This window comes from Ambystoma mexicanum, chromosome 2p (assembly GCF_040938575.1).
Source record: "Ambystoma mexicanum isolate Mex_15411 chromosome 2p, UKY_AmexF1_1, whole genome shotgun sequence".
In the NCBI taxonomy this organism is placed as follows: domain Eukaryota; kingdom Metazoa; phylum Chordata; class Amphibia; order Caudata; family Ambystomatidae; genus Ambystoma; species Ambystoma mexicanum.
The window spans coordinates 778,418,310-778,438,480 of NC_090923.1; the positions used below are offsets into that span (position 1 = coordinate 778,418,310).

The 20,171-nt window shown below is 41.4% G+C and overlaps 1 protein-coding gene across 1 annotated transcript in view; it reads left to right on the plus strand.

Moving 5' to 3' along the window:
- The window catches only part of LOC138566785 (cytochrome P450 2F2-like), a 541,781-nt gene that overhangs the window by 364,089 nt on the left and 157,521 nt on the right, over positions 1–20,171 (plus strand). The window contains exon 5 of the mRNA XM_069644435.1: positions 13,949–14,125. Within this exon, the coding sequence (XP_069500536.1) occupies positions 13,949–14,125 (177 nt within the window). The remainder of the gene's footprint in view (positions 1–13,948; positions 14,126–20,171) is intronic.

Consider the following 20,171-nt stretch of genomic DNA (forward strand, 5'->3'; position numbering starts at 1 on the left):
GGCCAGCGGCTAGATTCTGGGGGGCATGGCCACATGCCAGGGCAACACGAATATGTGCACTGGGCACAACCACCACAGCAGTATAGTAATTATATATATATATATAGTACATGGCCTGCGGTAGAGGCCATTTAGTTATGGGGAAGTTGCTAAAGCCACTTTATAGGCAGCTTATAACTTTGCTCCCCTCAGACAAATCCTCACCACACCTTGCAAAAAAAGTCTGGTGAGGTTTGGTCAAGGGGGTGCAAAGTTGTAGGGGGGTCACAAAAGTTATTTTTTCCCTTAGACTGATTGGAGAAAAAACTTTGCTCACGCCTACAGCCCAAACCGCTGGACGGATTTTCACCAAATTTGCGCCAGGAGCAGTGGCTTGGTCCCAAAAGCGTACTTTTGTAAATTTGGAAATTTGGAAATCCGTCCAGTAGTTTTTTTTAAAACAACCAAAAAGTAGGTCTAAAAAAATGTGTGATATCTATGTCCGCTCCGCGGACACACTTCCTTGTTCGGTCCGCGGACAGGACTCCGATTGGCTTAGAGAGCAATGTGGTGTCAGCGCACATCTGACGCACCCGCTAATTGGATGGTGAAAAGCATGAAGTGCGTCAGATTTTTGTAAATGCCCGCCATCTTGGGTTCGCGGAAAGCGGCCGGTGTCCGCGGACATCGCGGTAAAAACATATAAAAAAAGACAACATTGCACTTGTCAAACCTATCAAATAATCTCTGGGGAGGTGAGAGGTGATGAGGATGGGATGGGATATGGCTACAAGAAGCAAAAAAACAGGTGTTTTTTTCCATGAAAGTCCACGAACAGTTTGGATGGTCGCAAAAAGTCCTGAGAAGTTCGTGGACACCTCTGCATTACAGGGTTGTTGAAAAGCATTTCTTGGATGGCTTATAAGCTCGGCGCCACTTAATGAAACTTCATGAAATTTTCCAATATGATTACTGACATGATTCTGAATGAGTTTGCAAAGTTTGGTGGGATTCTGCCAAGAGGGGGCATAATCAGAGGGGGGCATCAAAATAATTTAAAGGCTTATACATGAAGTGCCAGTTGGCGAATCTACACTTCCTTTGGCAGACTGATAACAGATCTAGATATAAATGTTTTTCCGAAGTTTGGTGGGATTTGTCAAGAGGGGGGCAAAATTAGAGGTGGGGTCCCAAAATAATGTAAAGGGTTATAAATGAGGTGCCATTTGGCGAATCTACACTTAATTTGGCAAACTGATAACATGTCTAGATATAAATGTTTTTCAAAGTTTGGTGGGACAAGAGGGGCAACATTAGAGGAGGGGGTCCCAAAATATTGTAAAGGCTTATAAACGTGGTGCCATTTGACAAATCAACGCAAAGGTTTGCAAAAAGATTATAGATCTAGATATAAATGTTTTCGTAAAGTCTGAATAGATTTTGTCAAATGGGTGCTAGGTTATATGACTATTGTATGTGCATACATTTGACACTTTTGAAAAAATTAAACGTGGGTGGATTTCCAGCAAACTTGTGTAAGGAACATTGGCAAGGACCTGAAAGCATGGTTTTGCAAATTTGCCATTGTTTTATTTTTTGAGAAATGTCATATTCTAGGTACAAAAAATAGTGATGTACCTTTGGTGACTGAGGTGTAGCCTGCGGTCATGGGCAGTGGCCAGATTGTCCAGGTCATGGAATAAGGTTATGACCTGGCCACGAGGGACAACACATGGGGTTAAAGTGGCCATGTCCACCTGCGACAGGCATTGCAGTAAAGTTATTCAAAATTGGCATAGGTTTGAAAGGGAAGAAGAATTTGCTCGTGGTAATGTGGTCATAGGGTTCTCTTTTCGCCTTGTGCAGGCTGCCATGGAAAGCGAAGAGGGGCCATGTACGGAACCCCCCCTTCCCTTTCCATGGTGGCCATCTTGGAAAAGGATTTTCCTTCCTACACTGGGACGCGGCAGGTGTCCCAGTGTAGGAAGAAAAATCCTTTTTTTAGCACCCTGGGTTCCCGCTTTGGGAACCTAGGGTGCTAACGGCCTTCATCTCCCATTACAGAGGCTGGAATGGGGGAAACATGGTCCAAAGACCTCGGTATCCACCCTGCTTCGCTTGGGCTGATAAGTTGGGCTGCCAGGCCGGTATCCACTGTTCCAGTCCCTGGAACAGGGGATAAATGCCACAATATTTCCATTAGCATAACACAAAATGCAAATGGAAATGTTGGAAAATCTTATTGAGTCTATGTACTTTACTGAGAAATATAAAGTAGATGGAGTCTATACGTTTTTTTAGTTCTATTTTTTAACTGAACGGTGGTTCCTAAAGGAACATTTATTTTATTGTTTGTGGATGTATTTCTTTTTTTTTTGGCAGGAGAGCTTAGAACGAGAGGTGGAGAGGGAAATGAGGGAAGAGGCACCAAACACTAATATTGAGGGGCCGGTGGACAGGGGAAAATGTTGCGCGTGTGTTATTTCTAAGGTTGGGGCCAGTGTTTCTCATGCTCCTTGATTACAGCAGTGGTGGTGTCTCTTGGGGAGGAGGGATGGCAGCTAACTGATTCCATTTTAAGATAAATAGCAGTTTTGGTAAAAGTACGTACTGTGTACCAGATTGTTAATGGATGAGTAGGAATAGGTGTTGGAGCTGTGCAAGGGACATTTCGAAGTTGAAAGTTCCTAGATCAGTATAAAATGCAGTTCCGAACTGTCCGCGAAGTAGGAATAGTACCCATGACATCCAATATGACATCACAAATATGATTGATGACATCACTGATGGCCTCACATGTTCATTTACTTTTCATAGAAGTCCCTACAAGGGGTTGTGAATGTAATGTTGGCAAAAAAGTATCAGAGGTCATCTGGAGATGTGTGATGAACTACATACTAGATTATGCAATGTATTGCTCCAAAGAACATTCCATTGCAGGGTTGTTTCTAGTACAGGAACCTACTCATACAGAAACATAGGCATTGGCTGCAGCATACACCATAGAGATGTAATATTTCTAATTTTCCAATGTTGGATAGTAAAACGGGGAATGCTTCTGTAGCACACTTTTGCGTACTGTGAAACATATACTAAGTAGGTAATAATGCATCACTTACTACATACTTGTATTACTACACACAAAACATTAAGAGACCACAAAGTATACAAATATGGGTCTTATACAAGAAGAGTGAAGTAAGTAAACAAGAGGCAGTATCATGAGCCGCTGTGTATAACCAACATGATTATCTTTATACATAGAAATGATTGCTGTGTATCAGGCCTGCTTCTTCCCCTATGTATGTGCATCATAAGATGTGATTGAATTCTAAGGAAAGTACTGTAAGAACATTTGAGAATAGCAACGTCTACAAATGTAATACCTTTTGAATTTTATGTTTTTGACTGTCAGTGAATAAACTCACCTGGCCTAGATATGTCAGTGAACAAAAAAGAAGGGCCTAGACATGTTATGTCATTAGTGATGTCATCAATCATATTTGTGATCTCATCTTTAATGTCATGGGTGTTATTCTTAGCAGTCCACGGTGGTGGCGCGAGTTATGGTTGCTTAGCTTACCATAACTGCCGAATTTCAGGGGTTTTTAGTAGCACAACTTAACCATAGCGTCCCTTTAACAACGTTTTTCATTGAATTTCATAGGTTTTTATTACTGCAACTTAACCATAACGTCCTCTTAACAAAGTTTTTTCACTGAATTTCATAGGTTTTTGTTAGTGCAACTTAACCATAACGTCCCCTTAACAAAGTTTTTTCATTGAATATATATATAGGAGTGAGTGCATTATGGACGATTCCACTACCCATTATAGCAGAGATGGACTAAGAAAAGGAAGGCCTTTTTCAGTGTGTCGCAGTTTAGAAAGCAATTGAATTAGAGGAGTGAATCTCAGAAGGGCGAGGCTGGACCAGCCCCAAGAAGCCTTGGATGTATCAGGCTGGGATGAACAGATATTAGTTACAATCGTGTGAAAGAACAAAACTCCTGTTCAGAAGACATGCACGAAAACGAGGAAGATGTCAGAGGTTATTTACATAATAGCATTTTAAATGCACCAGCACTCAAATTTGTGGTATTCAGTCACGTGAAGGGGTGAACATTGACAATCATGACAGACCACACCTAAGCAAGGAGACAGAGCGTGCCTCCAATCCCTCGTTTTCTCCAGAGCAAAGAACATTTTCAAGGCCAAGTTCAAAGGCTTAACTGACATGCAGACCACTTAGGTGATGATAGATGATATGCTAATTGGTAGGAAGCTATGGTCAAGATCAAACCACCAGCACCTGGAGACCAGCCTGCGTGCTGCTAGCGTAGGTTGAAAAGTACTGACGGATGTAAGGGTGCCAACCAATTATAGGGGACATGTAGTTAAGGGCCCTATAGCTTGTATAACCAATGGGATGTCATGTATTTAGTGACGTTCATAGTGACCTGGTTGAGGGGAGGGCTTAGTTGCCCCACGTGATGCTAGAGACCCTATCACTTTCTTAGACTAGTATGGAATGTATACCTAGATGTTCCCTCTAAGCCTATCACATTTACTGCTAGGTTTTTGTAGTTTGCCACGTAGGATGACGTTAACAAACATGTAGGTTGCTATAAAAGTCATGTTTTTTATGATCTTCATTGAGATCATGCTGTGAGACATCCGTTGATGTCCGTTGTGCTCCCTGTTTTAGATAATTGACATTAAAACAGTCAACTTTGCCAACTTTCGGAGGTGTTTTTATTATTGATGTATGAGTATCTTCTGCATCCCCATTCATCTCAAAGTATTGCTACCTCGTCTTAAAGGGCTCGGTTGGTTAAGTGCCCTATAGCTTGTATAACCAATGGGATGTCATGTATTTAGTGACGTTCATAGTGACCCGGTTGAGGGGAGGGCTTAGTTGCCTAACCTGATGCTAGAGACCCTATTACTTTCTTAAACTGGTATGGAACGTATACCTAGATGTTCCCCCTAAGCCTATCAGATTTATGACTGGGTTTTTGTAGTTTGCCACGTAGGATGACGTTAGCAAACATGTAGGTTGACGTCGGCAATGACAAGTTTTTGCTATAAAAGGAATGTTTTTTATGATCTTCATTGAGATCATGCTGTGAGACATCCATTGATGTCCGTTGTGCTCCCTGTTTTAGATAATTGAGATTAAAACAGTCAACTTTGTCAACTTTCGGAGGCGTTTTTATTATTGATGTATGAGTATCTTCTGCATCCCCATTCATCTAAAAGTATTGCTACCTCGTCTTGAAGGGCCTGGTCGGCTGTCCCGGTTCACAGGGTGTAGCTGTTCTGAGGAGCTTTAAGTGCAATGTAGAATAACGGTTTGCGTTCTTGATGATAGATAAAATACAATAGTTGCCAAGGACATATTTTGGTGTGAACGAAGCCTTGGATGAACCCGTTGCTAAAACTAGATTATGATCATCTGCCCACTAGGGAGCGTTGGAACAATTTGCTCTGCAATAGAATGGCTGGGTAGATCAAATAAATAGGAAAAATGTATTCCCAAGGAGTGGAGCCTCAGTTACATTTTTTTATCAAGCCACCTGGTTCCCAAGAGATATCCAGAAGAATGTGTGCTAGTGAATGCAACATGTTTCAAATGTTTCAAAACAGGAGTTGCAAGAAGTGTTGCAGAGTAAACTTCCACAAGGCCAGAAACTGCCTTGGTTTGCCAAATTGACTGAGCTCATGGGTAAGTATATTACTTTGTCTAATTTGTTGACTTGACTGTTCACACTCACTACATAATTGGGTCATTTTGGTGGGACTGCACATCAGACGTTACAAGAACTTGACTCGACCAATGAGGGTATTCCATATTAGTACATGTTACATGTATAACTTTAGCAAATCAGGATGAAGTATTTTCTGCTGACTACACAGCTAGGTCATTCATAGGGGGCTGCACTCAGGATGGTAACAAATGGGGGTTACTAATGTATATTGTGTTTAGATTTCCCTATAGGTTGGAGCCAATAGGGTGTGTAGGTTTAACATGTAATTCATATTTTTATTTTTGTTTTATTGTTTCATGGTTATACATATTAACCTTTAGCATTCAATTAACAATTAAGAGTATTATTACATTGTCGGTAGAGCATTAAAAGAAAAAAGTCCTCAATTATCCAATCACTACATTAATTTCATCATTAAAATATGTTTATACATCTGATCTAAATGCCAGCACATCAAGATAACCAAATCCAAAAAGCATTATCAATCAAGAAATACACCTAATACCAACATAAGATTTTCAGCCATGTTTTAGCGGTTCCAAGTGCAAAGATTGTAAAAACCCAACCACTGGCAGTGATATTGATGTTGTATGGCCAGCATGGCAACTATACCAGAAGTGTTCCCGTTTTCCCAAAGTGAAAAGATTGTGATACTTTCTGAATTATGTCGACCACTTACATTGTAAAGCATTGCAAAAGACCAGTAAATGCTTCAAGGTTTCAAGTTTAGCCCCTCATTACAAAATCTACAAATCATTGTGTCTGTGTATGCCATGATATCATATGGTATGATATTTGATTTGTAGCTTGCCCATATACAAGTGTTTCAGGGAGTGACAAGAAAACAATGATCTTACTAGGCCCAGTGACATTGAGAGCGTGCAAGTGCAGGGGAGAGGGAAGAGGGAAAGTGCAATATCTATTGCCATATTTAACCAAGATATCCTTTGTAGGGGAAAAGTTCCATCTAAATTAAGAGGTTGGTCATCACCAAGAAGACTGACTCATACTTCTTAGACCATGCTAGATTTTCCACAAATTTTAAGAAAAACCGATTTAACAATGTTCCCATGTGCTTCCTAAAGCTGGTCTGTAGCCTTCCTGTATCTGTTTCCCAGGTTACAAGATGACCCAACAGCAGGGTTGCAAGCATCTTGCAGTCGGCATCAACAATGGCTAAAGGTCGCTTGTTGACAGGATTTGAACGGGAGCCCTTCTTGTAAATAGGAACAATGTAGGCAGCAGACGATGAATTAGGAAAAGTGAATGTATCTGCCCCATGCTTAAAGACAATAGATAATATAATAGCACAGAATTCCGGATCACCCTTAAATAAAACATTTGATAACTTATTGGGGCCAGCGATTCGTGATCTGCTAATCTTCATTATTGCTGCTTCGATACTTTCACAGTCTATGTCAGGCTTCCAGTTCTCATTTAACTCCCCCAGATTAAAACCCTGCAAATGACATAGAATACATTTATTTAAAATGGGCTAATCACTTATGCTCAGACACTGGATTAAGTGGCTGAGCTGACTGTGACACCTCTACATTATTAATTAGCCTCCAAAAGGTTGAGAGTTTTTATTTTGCAAGGTTAGTAGCATACATTTGGCATCCCTTTGGTTCGTGAGCACACAGATTTCTCTCAGCCAATTTCTATAAACTAACTTTACATTTTTTATTTTAATGGAGGTTTCTTTCAAATCAAGGCCCCCTTTTGTTTTTTTTAAATATCTAAACTGCACTCTGATGTCCTTCTTCTTAGCAGCAACCTCCACATTTTAAGCACAGGGATGTAATTTCACCAAAATGCTAGGGTTAGCAGATGGAAGTGGAATCACACGACCCTTGACATCTGATGACATCAGCGGAATTGATGCCATCGACGCCACACTGAAGTGACATCACAAGAAGCGATGGAACATGGCCCTTCACCCCTTGAAAAAACAGGAAGTGGCATCACATAGCATTGTTTCTAAGTACACTACAAAAAATATGGTTACAGTATCACTGTAGAGTGATATACATTTCATACAAGAATGGATCACCATATGTATAGTTAATTTCAGTGCATATGGGTTCATATTACCAAATTGCTGTGAATGCAAGCAGACGTCCATGGCCAAATGATAATGATGTGTTATTATATAGCATTTACACTGAAGCGCATCATGTAGAACAAATATACATAAAATATCACCCAACCTTTGTTGTCAACCTCAGCAGGATGGAAGGCTGAGTTGACCTTGTCGGGAGTTGAAACTGCAACCTGTATATCACACATACATTGCAGCAGTAAGTGGTCAACCCACTGAGTTATCTTACAGGCTATAGCTATCAGAAAACCAGCCACTACAGAAACAAAGAGTCACATGCTGCTGGTCACAGCCCAGGAGCATCAATTTAAAAAAGAAATATATAAATATATATATTTTTTAGGGGTAGCAAGGGAGACCACAGGAGTAGCAAGGGAGACCTCAGGGGTCACATGTGCGACCCCTAGCGACCCGTACTTGATGTCCCTGTGTAAGCATGTAGATGCTTCTTAATTGAAAGGTTTTAGAAGATTTGGAAATAATCTTGGTCAATTTTAGGGTATCTTCCATTAAATGATCTAATTTATCTATTGGGATTCTTAGACATTTCCAATAGAGCAATGAAGTTCTGAGACAGCTTGTCAGGGTGTCATTAACGCGATTCACTGAACATGCGCTCCATATCGATCTATTCCCTGCTGGATTGACCATTAAGTTGCAGGGACCTTGTCCAAATTCGTTCTCAACTCGTAAATCAAATTCTGCCATAAGAAGACAATGATCATTCCACTCATTATCATTGATCTTAAGGGATTTGTATTTAACGAATAACCAATTAACCACAAACATACCAATAATAGTAGGATGGGAGGACCCATTGTGCCAGGTATAATTACTTGGAACATCTCCTTTAATAGCCCCATTCAGCATACAAAGGCCAGGGCCGCACACACCTTTTAACCAAAGCCACCCATGGTGTAGCTTGGAGCTCTTTTTTCCTCTGGTTTGCACCCTATCATCTGCTAGATCCACATCTATACATGCTACATTTAAGTCACCAGACAGGATGATTTGGCTATCTAGTGTCACATTACTCTAGTCATTTATATGTAGTAGAATGTGGTCTAAACATTTGATTGTCAAAACCGATGTACCAGTGAACATTCAAGATCAATACATCTAAGACACTTGACTCCAAAGAGAATTTAACGTAGGTAGATAAAACACCTGTACAGCCTTTTTTAGAGTCGATATCCAGAGAGGCGACCTAAACATCCCTTAGTGGCAGACTGAAAGATTGGAACATAACCTTCCAAGGAAGGAGTGAACATTAACCATGTCTCTTGTAAAGAGATAATACTATGTTTCTTCAAGACGAGACCAACCAAGGGGTTGGTAAATAAAATATGGTTTTAGCGTGTGTTCCACGACACAAGGTTAAAGCAGTCATCAAAAGTAGAGCCACTAAGAAGAAAGGGTACTATGCTCACGATTCAAGGAGCAAAAAGTTCCCGATATTCAGGACCTATCACTAGTTGGCTCAATGACTGAGGACTTGCTCTGAAACACTTGAATCTCATGGGCATATCTAAAGCCCTGATCAACTGAGATAACTATCTGCCTTGGAAGCGGTTGTTCAAGAGGTCTTTTCTCTTGAGATTTACCAAAGGGGGAATTCAGAGAGTGGAAAGATAGATCAATGCCAAATGCTCTCAAGGATTGCAATTCCTTCATAATGGACTTGACATTTTTTTCGAATTTCTGCATCTAAGCGCTCAATCTGTCCCACATAGATCAATGAAATCTACACGCTCTATATCTTTTGTGGAGATTGCCCATAGATTAGGGATTTCTCTGAGTAGACTAAGAATATTCAGGCAGGTTAGCACTTCAGTTTTGTTTTTAGGCAGTACACTTTTCAATAGGATTTTGAACAATTGGGCAGAATTGGAACATCTGCAGTTGATGCAGTTTTCCATAGTCAAGCTCGGTGCCAGGGCCGAGGGAAAGCGAAAGCTGAAAAGGCCTATGTCAGTTTCAACACCCTCACTACCATTTAAGACTCTTTAGACTTGATTACTGCTTTTAATTTTAACGCCTGCACCCTCTTGCCAAAAGTGGACATTATGAATGCTTCCCAACTGGTTATTTTCCCCTGCCTTCCCACATAGTAGGGAGGCACCCAGACTGGGGTTCAGATTTCTGGACTCAGATGAGAAGAAGACTCCCGGCTGCGGGTGTTGAACACGTTGGTGTTCTTCCTCATGATGATTATACATTTCGGAAAATCTGCACCATTGGGGGGGGTGGCAGTTTGCATAGAGTACGAGAAAAGAGTTTTGTCCCCCAGGAGAAGGGGAACGAAAGACATAATCATGACTTAATTATCCTGTGATCGACCTTCAGAGATCAACCTTCAGACTCTCTGGGCGGGCTTTGTTGATTTAATTGTTTCTTCACTGATGCCTTCTCCTGGACTGCTTTACATTTGGGTTGCCTGGTTAAAGAAAGCACCAACATTTACAATGCCTGCCCATTAGTATTTCAGGAAGACTTCTTTTTAGATTTTTCTGGCCCGATTGGTTTGTCTTTCGGGCAGATTTTTCAAGTTAATCTTATTTCTGCCCATTTTTCACGAAACTGCAGGTAATTCCTCATTGAGACCGTTTGATCCAAATCAAGTTTCTATGACAGCAACGTCAAACAAAGTTTGACTTTTCAGGGACAGATTTTTATTCTGGATACAGTTCAGAATCGAGATTTCGGCACCCGCACGAAACGTTGGATCATGTGAAATGGAAATGGTTTTGCCTTGGAGAATGGGAGGAAGAAAGGGGGTGTCTTCATCTGAACCACACCGTGTCGGGAGAATTCACAAGTGGGGTCTGGATCAGCCCCACACTTGTTCCTCATATTAGCCCTGGGGGAGGTCACCCTCTTCAAATGACTCATGGGGAAAGACACCCCTTCAAATATTTCCCACAGGTCCCTGGGTATGCCTCTGGTTGTGCAAACATTCTTATAATATATTATGCACATATATATTTTCAAATTAAATAAAAGGGATGCCAACTGAGTCAAATACATTTGAGATTCCACTTCTAGTCCTTTACAGAGGGAAACCAGCACACATTCGACTTGATTTATATCCAATAAAACATCATTATGGCCATCAGACAACTTAGTACCCACTTGTCTTAATGCTGCTGACAACCTCTTGGCAGGCACAGACACTGGTGTCGAGGCAAATGATGAAATAGATGTATCTTAGTCACGCAATATACCCTCCAAAAGGTCGGGAGGCATATCAGGTGAGAGTGAGACATTCCCCTACTGTTCTACAAGGCACAGAGCTGCAACAGTCACTTTACCAATGTCATTGACATTAGGGATATCAGGAACGCTTAGCAAAACATTGTCTTGGATTGATGAACTCCTAGACACACTCCCGATATCACTGCAGGTCTGACTCTATGATCCCACCTCCGGTAACGGTTGAAAAGCAACTGAATTGAAAAAGGAGCTGATATTTGGGGACTTCGGACATTTTGAATTGGTCACAGATCCCTAGGGATTGCGGCAGGGCTAGAGGATGACACGTTTGCAGGTCCTACCAACGTGCCCTCCCCAGGAGATAAGGGCAATGGAATTTGGACAGCCATTTCCACTGCTCTCTCACAGACCACAGTCATTCTTGGTAAATTGGTTTTGCTCCTTAGATTGTACATCCACCTTACATCCATGGGCTGAGGGCAAGCTGGTGCAATCGCTATAGTGCACGGCGAAATAGATAGGAAAGCATTCTCTCAATCACCGGGGGAGTTGAAGGTGCGTGTAGTCAGAGTGCAAGAGTCAAGTGCAGAGTTTGTGTCGAGCGCCACCTGCAGGCTAAGAGTAAAGATGGATAGAGCCGATGACTGGATGATGACCCTCTAGGCATCAGTTGCTGAACTGCAAACTGTATCGCACAGTGCCCAGTGTCGGGTGTTTTGAAAAAGAAAGTCTGCCAACAGACACAGTAGAAAGACTCCTGGGACAGAGAGGATCCTCAGCCATTGCCACTGCTGCTGCAAACTGTACCTATCACACACTTCTACACAATATACTTGATATTTGCAATGTATTATAATTTTGTGATTTTTGTCCACAAATACTGTAACTCAATGTGGGTGGATCAAGAGCGTTTTCAGTTTTCAGTTCTATGGAGATGAATGACCCTCCAGGCCCTAATTTGCATGTATTAAAACCTGTTTCCCTTGTAAATTGTGCACTCCATTATTGCTTCCTTGGATAGATTTTTTGCGATCGGTTTTTGGGCCTACCGTACACAGTCTACCTAAAAATCCCCCATCTATTATTTTTTGTTTCTGAAAACAGATTAGATAAATGTCCTAGAAAACAAAAGGGCTTTTAGGTTCCACTTCAGTAGGAGCATCAGGAGGAAACAGCCCATAAGTAAAAGCTAAATATGCGGGGCTTGAAACGCTGAGTGGGTTCATTAGCTCTCTGCGTGGGATAATCATCCGTTTGGTCAGAATTAGTGGTTGACGACAGGGATTGGTTACTGGCCCTTTCAGAAATATAAACCGGAATGATGAGAGCTATATTGGTGGGTGAGATGTCCTTGAAGGGGGTGCCTCCTTGTGTTTGATGATCCCATTTGAGTGTACATAACTATGCTATATATTGTGCAGTGGGTAAGGGAATTTAGAAGAGACCAGCGCCAAGAGTGCTGCTCTTGTGGCTAATACGTTGTTTCAACCTATATTGCATTTAGGATTAGAGCATCTAGGTAATGTACACTTATGACATGGCTGAGCGATACCGTATAGAACGTTGGTGTGAGTGTTCTAAATGTGACACTTGAGTGCTGGAGCTGTCTGGTAGTGGGTGGGTGTTTTGACTTATTATTATCTCCATGTTCTCTGGCATGTGCACCATGAACACATATTTTGACTTTGGTAATCTTGCCTTCTTTTCATTATGTAGAAGGTAGATGTTTGGCAGCCTGTGTTCAAGTGTTACTGTGTATTCAGTACTTTTTTGTTTGTGGTGTAAGGAGGATGGGCCTCATTCCGAGTAGGGCGGTAAGGGTTAACGGTCACCAGTAACGAGACCGGTGCCGTTAAACCCTTACCGCCCTACTACGAGTTCCCTTTGCGGGTCCTTCCTTAAGGTCTGCTTTTTGCAGGTCTCAAGGACGGGACCAGCAAGGGGACACCTGGGTCAATAACGGTACCGTAATTTACAGTACCGTTATTACCGCCTTCCCCCTTCCCATTGAGCCATATGGGGGCTCAAATGGGAATGGGGAATGGCCCTGGTGAATGGGGAATTACCGGTCGCTCCGACCTCGGAATGGACCGGTAATTACTCCATTCACCAGGCCGGAGTCTGGACGAGTTCGGAGGCAGCCATGCCGCAAATAGCGGTGTGGTTACCTCCGAACTCGGAATGAGGCCCATGTGTTGAAACCTTGCATGAATGTTGGATATTAGCTGCTGAGTGATATAAGTGAAGGTCATTCGTCCTACTTTCCTGACATGTTCAGTTTTCCTGTAACTAAACAGAAGTAAGAATACATTCAACCAACCTTTTTACATCAGTGTCTGTGCTGTGCTTCATTGAACTACATGTTCATATAACAACAGAACGTCATATGGATATTAGTTTGTATCAAACAACATGGGTTATCCCTCTGTAGTAGCTAGGAGGGTTACCTGTGTACTTATAGTGTCTTATAAACCTTCAAAACGGTTTGAAGCTGGTATTTTCTATCCAGGTGTCTTTGGAAATTCGAGTTTCCTTGTTTGGCCTTTGGCACGAAAATATCCTGGTGCAAACACAATTGCGTAGAAATGGTTTCTTTTTCCATGTGTTTTTCACAATGACTTTGCGGAGTACTTTTCCCCCGTGGCCTTGTACTATTCCTACTTTAACGAGGACACTTACCCTACTCAGCAGAAACAGGTCCGGAGAGCCCATTAATTTAGCAGTTAACGTAACAGCCTAGCTATGAGTAGCTACTATATACAGTAGTGGTAAGAGGGTAAACACAGGAAGAGATGTGTGCTTAGTGGGCATTGTACACACATACAAAGAGTAGAATGGGGTAAGGTCATCAATGTGCAACATCATTTTTCTTTCATGCTTTCAGATGTACAATATCTTCCCCTCCGTCATGAAGCACTTGCCGGGACCACACAACAGAGCTTTTGCAAACTTTGAGAAGCTAAGATGTTTTGTGTTGGAAAGAATAAAAATGCACCTCGAATCGTATGACCCCACTTGCCCACGGGACTTCATTGACTGCTTCCTCACCAAAATGAAGCAGGTAGGTGTGCATGGCAAGAATCATTGATGCAATTGTGGTAGACATTTTGAAAATCCTGCTTTTGTTATTTTCTACTAATGGCCTTATAACTTCTTGTGATATTGTGTGTTAGTGGAATCCTAGGTCATATGATCATTGAGATATCGACCGTATGTGATGTAACATGCTTTAGTTGCCATACTGCAATACAATCAGCCAAGTTGCTCAAGTGACATGCAGCATCCTATAGTTTGTGCTCATAGGTGTGTCAAAGCCACATCTAGTGTAGTGAAAAACTGATGTTATGGCTAAGAAGACGGGTGATGGCATTCTCCAGACGGGTGATGGCATTCTCCAGACGGGTGATGGCATTCTCCAGACGGGTGATGGCATTCTCCGATAGATACATCTATGCAAATGCGTTGGCCTTGACCACACTATGTCCACACTCACTGAATGCAGGCATTGGCGGTCCATGTTTCAGCAGGACATGGCATTGACTAGTCACGCATTATTTTCAGATTTAGCAATTGCAAGGTATTTTGTAAGAGAACACAAGTGGAGCGCCAGCAACAACCTTCTGATATCTGCCTCATTATCTTGATCTATATCTTGCAAATTGCTAGGATACATCTTACCTGTTCAGTGTGTTTTTTTGAATAAAACCGCCTTTTTGTTGCTTTGTCTAATGGCGTTTAGTGATACAAAACATACCGAGGAGACAAACAGCATCTTGAGAAATTAGGTATTTTCAGTGGCTTTTTGATACAAAATAAATAAGGCACATAAAAGAAACGAAATCATATTCAGGATTGCAAGAAGATAGGCAGTGCGCCCACAATGAACAGAAAAAAGAAGGTCATATATTGGGGTTACATTGGGCCATATTTACCAAAGGAGCTACTACTTTCCTAGCTGGAAGGAGAGACCTGTGTAAAAGATACATGTTTGACTTAGGTCTCAGCCAGCTCCACTAAACTAACAATGACATTCCCATCTCTCCAATTCAAGTTTTAAAATGATTGTGTACGTAATTGCTGTCATTAGAAAATAAAACAGCGTTAATTCAAGCAAACCTGCATTCCATATCTTAAGTTCCTCTAGTACAGTAGAAGAGACATCTCTGTCATGCCAGTTATGTATTTCTCGCGGAGAGAGTGTGCTGTGGATGTTTCCTGTTTTTTCTTGGACAATCATCTCCAGAGTAATTATTACCTAATAGCATGGAGAGAAAAATGTATACTATGACATCATTGGTGTGGAGGCTGATACACACACACTGGTGTGCTGCTTGCTTGTCAGACTAGTGTTACACACGTTTCTTCAACACATGCTTACACTATTACATGCACCAGGATGCTTAAGTGCCTGAGAAAGGTGTGCACATGTCTTGTGGACAGCGAATCATGTGCAACCAGTGAAAGATGTGGTGAATGACAAGGGCAATAGTGCAGAAACAGTTGACCAATTCTGCATCAGCCGTTTTTCAGGGATAGTTTTGGTCCAAAATAGAGGGAAAGCGTGTCAATGAAATCGCCATTTCTGGTGAACAAAATGTGATATGTCCCAATGTTTCACCTATGAACAGTAGCATATCATACTTTGAAGTCAGCCAATCATACTTGCTTCCTCCCATACTCACCTGAAGCTCAAGGCCCATCAATCAATGTAATCACACTTGGTATTATTGGGCAACTCTGCAGTTAGGAAACACAAGTGCCAGCATACATTGATAAATTGTCAATTAGTCCTTATCTTCCGCGGTCTCTATGCAAAATGAACATCTTAAATTAGCCTGCTTGAGCAGGAAAATATCTCTGGATCATTAGCTCAAGGAGGCCTGTCCTGTGGGGATGTTGAACGCGCACCAAACTGTTACCCAGAACCACCTAGACATGTTTCCATTTCTACCCATGCCAAGGCTCGGATTTCACATTGGCAATGATAACTTACTGGATTCATAAAGGGTAAATATACAACACAACACATTTTGTATAAAGGCATTTGACCAATTAAATATTTAGGTATCATAACAATTGAGATCATTAAAAAAAGTTTATTTGGAAAAGCAAAGTATAAGACATCAGATAAAATAGCTAAAGGCTCTGGAGCCAAATCTGGGCATACTGGTCCCACTTGGAAAATCATTTGCTAAACTGAAGGTTGATGGCTGGATGTTTTCTGTGTTGCATTTGTCACCCTAATATGGACGGGTAGGCCCAGAGGTATTTCCCTCACCGGCTGTGCCTAGAGACTCTATATTCACCCAACGGATAACACCTAAGGATTCCCAATGGGGCGGAAACATGTTTGGGGTTTCTTTTGGCTTCATGCAGAAGGGATTTGACCTACCAGATTTGCATATCGCAGAGTTCCTAAGAGAAATAATAAACGTACACCGCCCAACAAGGCCTCTCAGATCCAGCAGCGACATCTGTTTGGAACCAAAACCATAAAACAAATGAACTTTCAGAGGATCCTCTTTCTCTCACCTCGCCCCAAAAACCTGGAACGAGCTACCAAAGAACATACATAACACAAGAGATCACCTCCTATTCAGAAATATACTCAAATCTTGGCCCTTTACCAGGGATAGAGGTGTACCAAAAAAGTAGTGGAACTGTGACTCCGGCAGGAGACAGAGTAGGAAGGAAATAAGCAATACACGCCTCAACCTGGTACACAAAGATCATAAATAACACAGCTGAGAACTTGCCACGCCATCCCTCCTAACAATTAGACGGACAGGAAAGAAAAAGGGAAAGAATATGCCTACTCCATAGTGCAACTGGATACATAGGAAAAGAATTCTAAGGACTCAGAGAAATATAACCCAAAAGCTCAAATTTCTGCATACTTAACTCACACAAAAATCCACACAACCACCCTCTCGAACAGCTAACTGTACCCACTTCACCACACCGCAACAACAAACAAACAACATATAACTCGCACCAACAGCACATAAGGACTCACATCGATCCGATATTCACACCCAAGCTCAGCGCACAGAGAAAACCGAACTGGAGCTGCCAAAGGGCTATCACTTTTCTCAATTTCCTACTCCCTTTTCATGCGATTAACCCCGCCGCCACCTTCTTGTTTGAAGATCCGCCTGAACGCCTGGGGACCAATTCCATTGGTAACAGTGCGTGGTACAAATACCTTTAACATTAACATTTAACATTAACATATGGTCGTTCTCATTTTGCATTGGCAATGCGACTTAAAAACAGTGACCTGAAGGGTTTCACAGAGCAAAGACAGAGGTTCAGATTGATTCACAACCTTCAAGCTAGAGACCTCTAAGGAGGGGTAAAGGGGTGCGTGACCCAGAACCCTACTTTGGAGGGGAGTCCCAAAAGGCTTCCTGATCCAAAGAAGTCTGTTTCCATTGTTAATCAAACATAAATAGCACATGTCAGGAGATTTTATGGCATGCTGCTGAGGCTAAACCTATCGCCTGTATGTTATTGACAAGCACATTCTGCTCTGATTAATTCATCATGTGATGCTTTCTATGTTCACTGTGATATACATGGAGTGTGCATTCACTACTTCAAAACTCCTGCAGCATTCTCCCCTGAGTTGCTCAGAAGATAACTCAGTATGTAAAGCACTCATTTTAGGGATCTATGTTCATATGCAGGATTACAAAACCAAATTCCAGCAAGGCCGACTCAGGCTTTCATATGTGTGAAGTTGATAAACCTGTATGTATATGAACTTTGTTTTGCAGCACATCAGGTGCTATTATCAGCAATGTACCTGCACCAGATAGCAGTTGCTGTAAATACAAACATAGCATCAGTATGGTGAAGGACTAGAAATCGTTTCTTCAAATGGGAGGGTTGTAAAACCTAGGCAGTCACCCCTAATGATGAGCATAATGTGTTAGTCTGGAGAGGTGATTAGGTAACCAAATTCAAGACTGTGGAACCAAAGCATTCATCCTTGTAGGCAGGCGTTAAAGTGTTCCTGGATAAATCATCTTATATCACTGACAGTACTGTGCTGCATTCTATGAAAAAGATTGCCTCACATGTTGCTGGCATTATTTAGCTCATTACCTGATCTTTCTTTTTATATAGGCAATTTGGGCGCAAGGTGTTTTAGTCATAAGGCAGTGGACCAGATATTGCAGGGCTCTGGCAAGCATATTTTAAGATCTGCTCATTTTACACAAACAACGGTCTGCTTTCTTGTAAATTAAAAGTTGTATCTACACGTTTATAGATAACAATTTCACAAGCCTGTGTTTTGGGTGTATTTAAAGCTTCAAAATACAGATAGAAACCCAGATAAAATCGTTTAAGTTCACATCAATTAGAATGCTGATTGTTAAATACTTCCCTTGATGATGGGGACAATGAAGATAGAATAATTCCCATTTTGCATAATTTGCTTCTATAACATTTTGTTTTTAAAAATGGTATTGTTGGGTTATGTGAATGGTATACTTTCACAGTGAGTTCTGTGACATTGGCTTATGGTAAGAACTGGAAGCAAATGTGGTAAAGTGCAGAAATTGCTGAGTGGGCACAAATCCCAGCACAACCTCTTAAGCAATGCGTGATCCTCATCTTATTTAATCTCGTATTGCCTGAACTTTACAATTCCCTAAGCCTTTGAAAATGTCGCCCTTCACAGTGATTTAGTTCTCAAGACATGGCCTTAAAAAAACTCACTTGTGTTTTTACTGGCTCTGGTGTTTTTTTCTCTATAATAATAGAGAGCCTTGATATATTGCACACCACATGCACTTGCCTTTGCTCTCTAATGAAAACACTACTTGAAAACCATATCCCTCTTCCAATCTTAGTCTATCTGGACATGATCACTCTCCTGGTATCTTCTTATCGTCGTCCACTAAGTATGCTTTGGTATGTGCAGCTTTCTCCTTACTTCCAATTGCTGTCCTGCATCCATGCTTGAGGACATTTTCTTCTGTGACACAGATAATCTGAGTCATCTGTCTATTCTGGATTATGTGCACCTTTTTCATACGATCTGTCTCCTGTATTTATACAATGGAGTTTGTACCTTCCTCATTACTGCTATCGATGAAAGGTGGCCTGCTTTTATGCTAGAACACAGGCACCCTTATTGTGGACTGCTAATGTTATCCTTGAAATGTTACTTGTTTATCATTTTGATTACAGCAAGAATGAAGAGGCTAATGGGACTGAAAGGGAGTACCCATGCTTATTTTGATTGCTGCAAGTCAACATATCAAGCTTTGGGATGATATTGCAATGATGGGGGCTCAACCACATATTCAGATCCCTTAATTCCTTTGTTCGGTGGAGGTGGGGGGTGAATGTGTCCTTGCACTGGGCCCCAAAGGTGTTTAAAATGGCCCTGCTTACAGCCATCAACCTTCTTTTGAGATATTGCTTCTGATGTCTTATAATTTGCTTTTCATAATACCTCCAACACTATGTGTGTGATTTATTCCAAGCATTCAAGCAGTTGCCCTTCAATGTTTTATTGTATACATGAACATATCTTCAAATATAACCTATATACAGGAATTACATATCATTAGTTAAAACAACAATTTTGAAATACAGCCCATATATGCTTGATTCAGAAATGCAATTGTTTTGAGGTGAAGATAGAAGCCTCACTGCCCACATGTGTATCTATAGATATAGTGAATATGATTAAGTAGCTAGGCATTGGTTGTGCATCTATCATAAAAAAGTGCAGATGCCACAATTACAAATCTTCTCACTGCATTCTCTACCAGAGACATGTAGTTAAACTGTAAAACAGTCTCTTTAACTGCAGTGATTGGTGCATTTGTTGTAATACAAATGTAAACAGTCAATTTGGAGAATAAAGACCAGTTTACCTCTCATGCCCTTTGGAATACCCTCATACATGATAGATGATAGTCTCCAGTTAAGGTCTGGGAAGAAGTTACTGCCTGTCTCTTTCAATAACGGGATTACCATGGTGCAGTGTGCCGCAACTTGCTTAGCAAGGCCTAGGGCAGATCAGTGGAGGTTCCCCTGGCTTAGCCCGCAATGCCCCAGATGTATGGCAGGGGCTCATCACACTA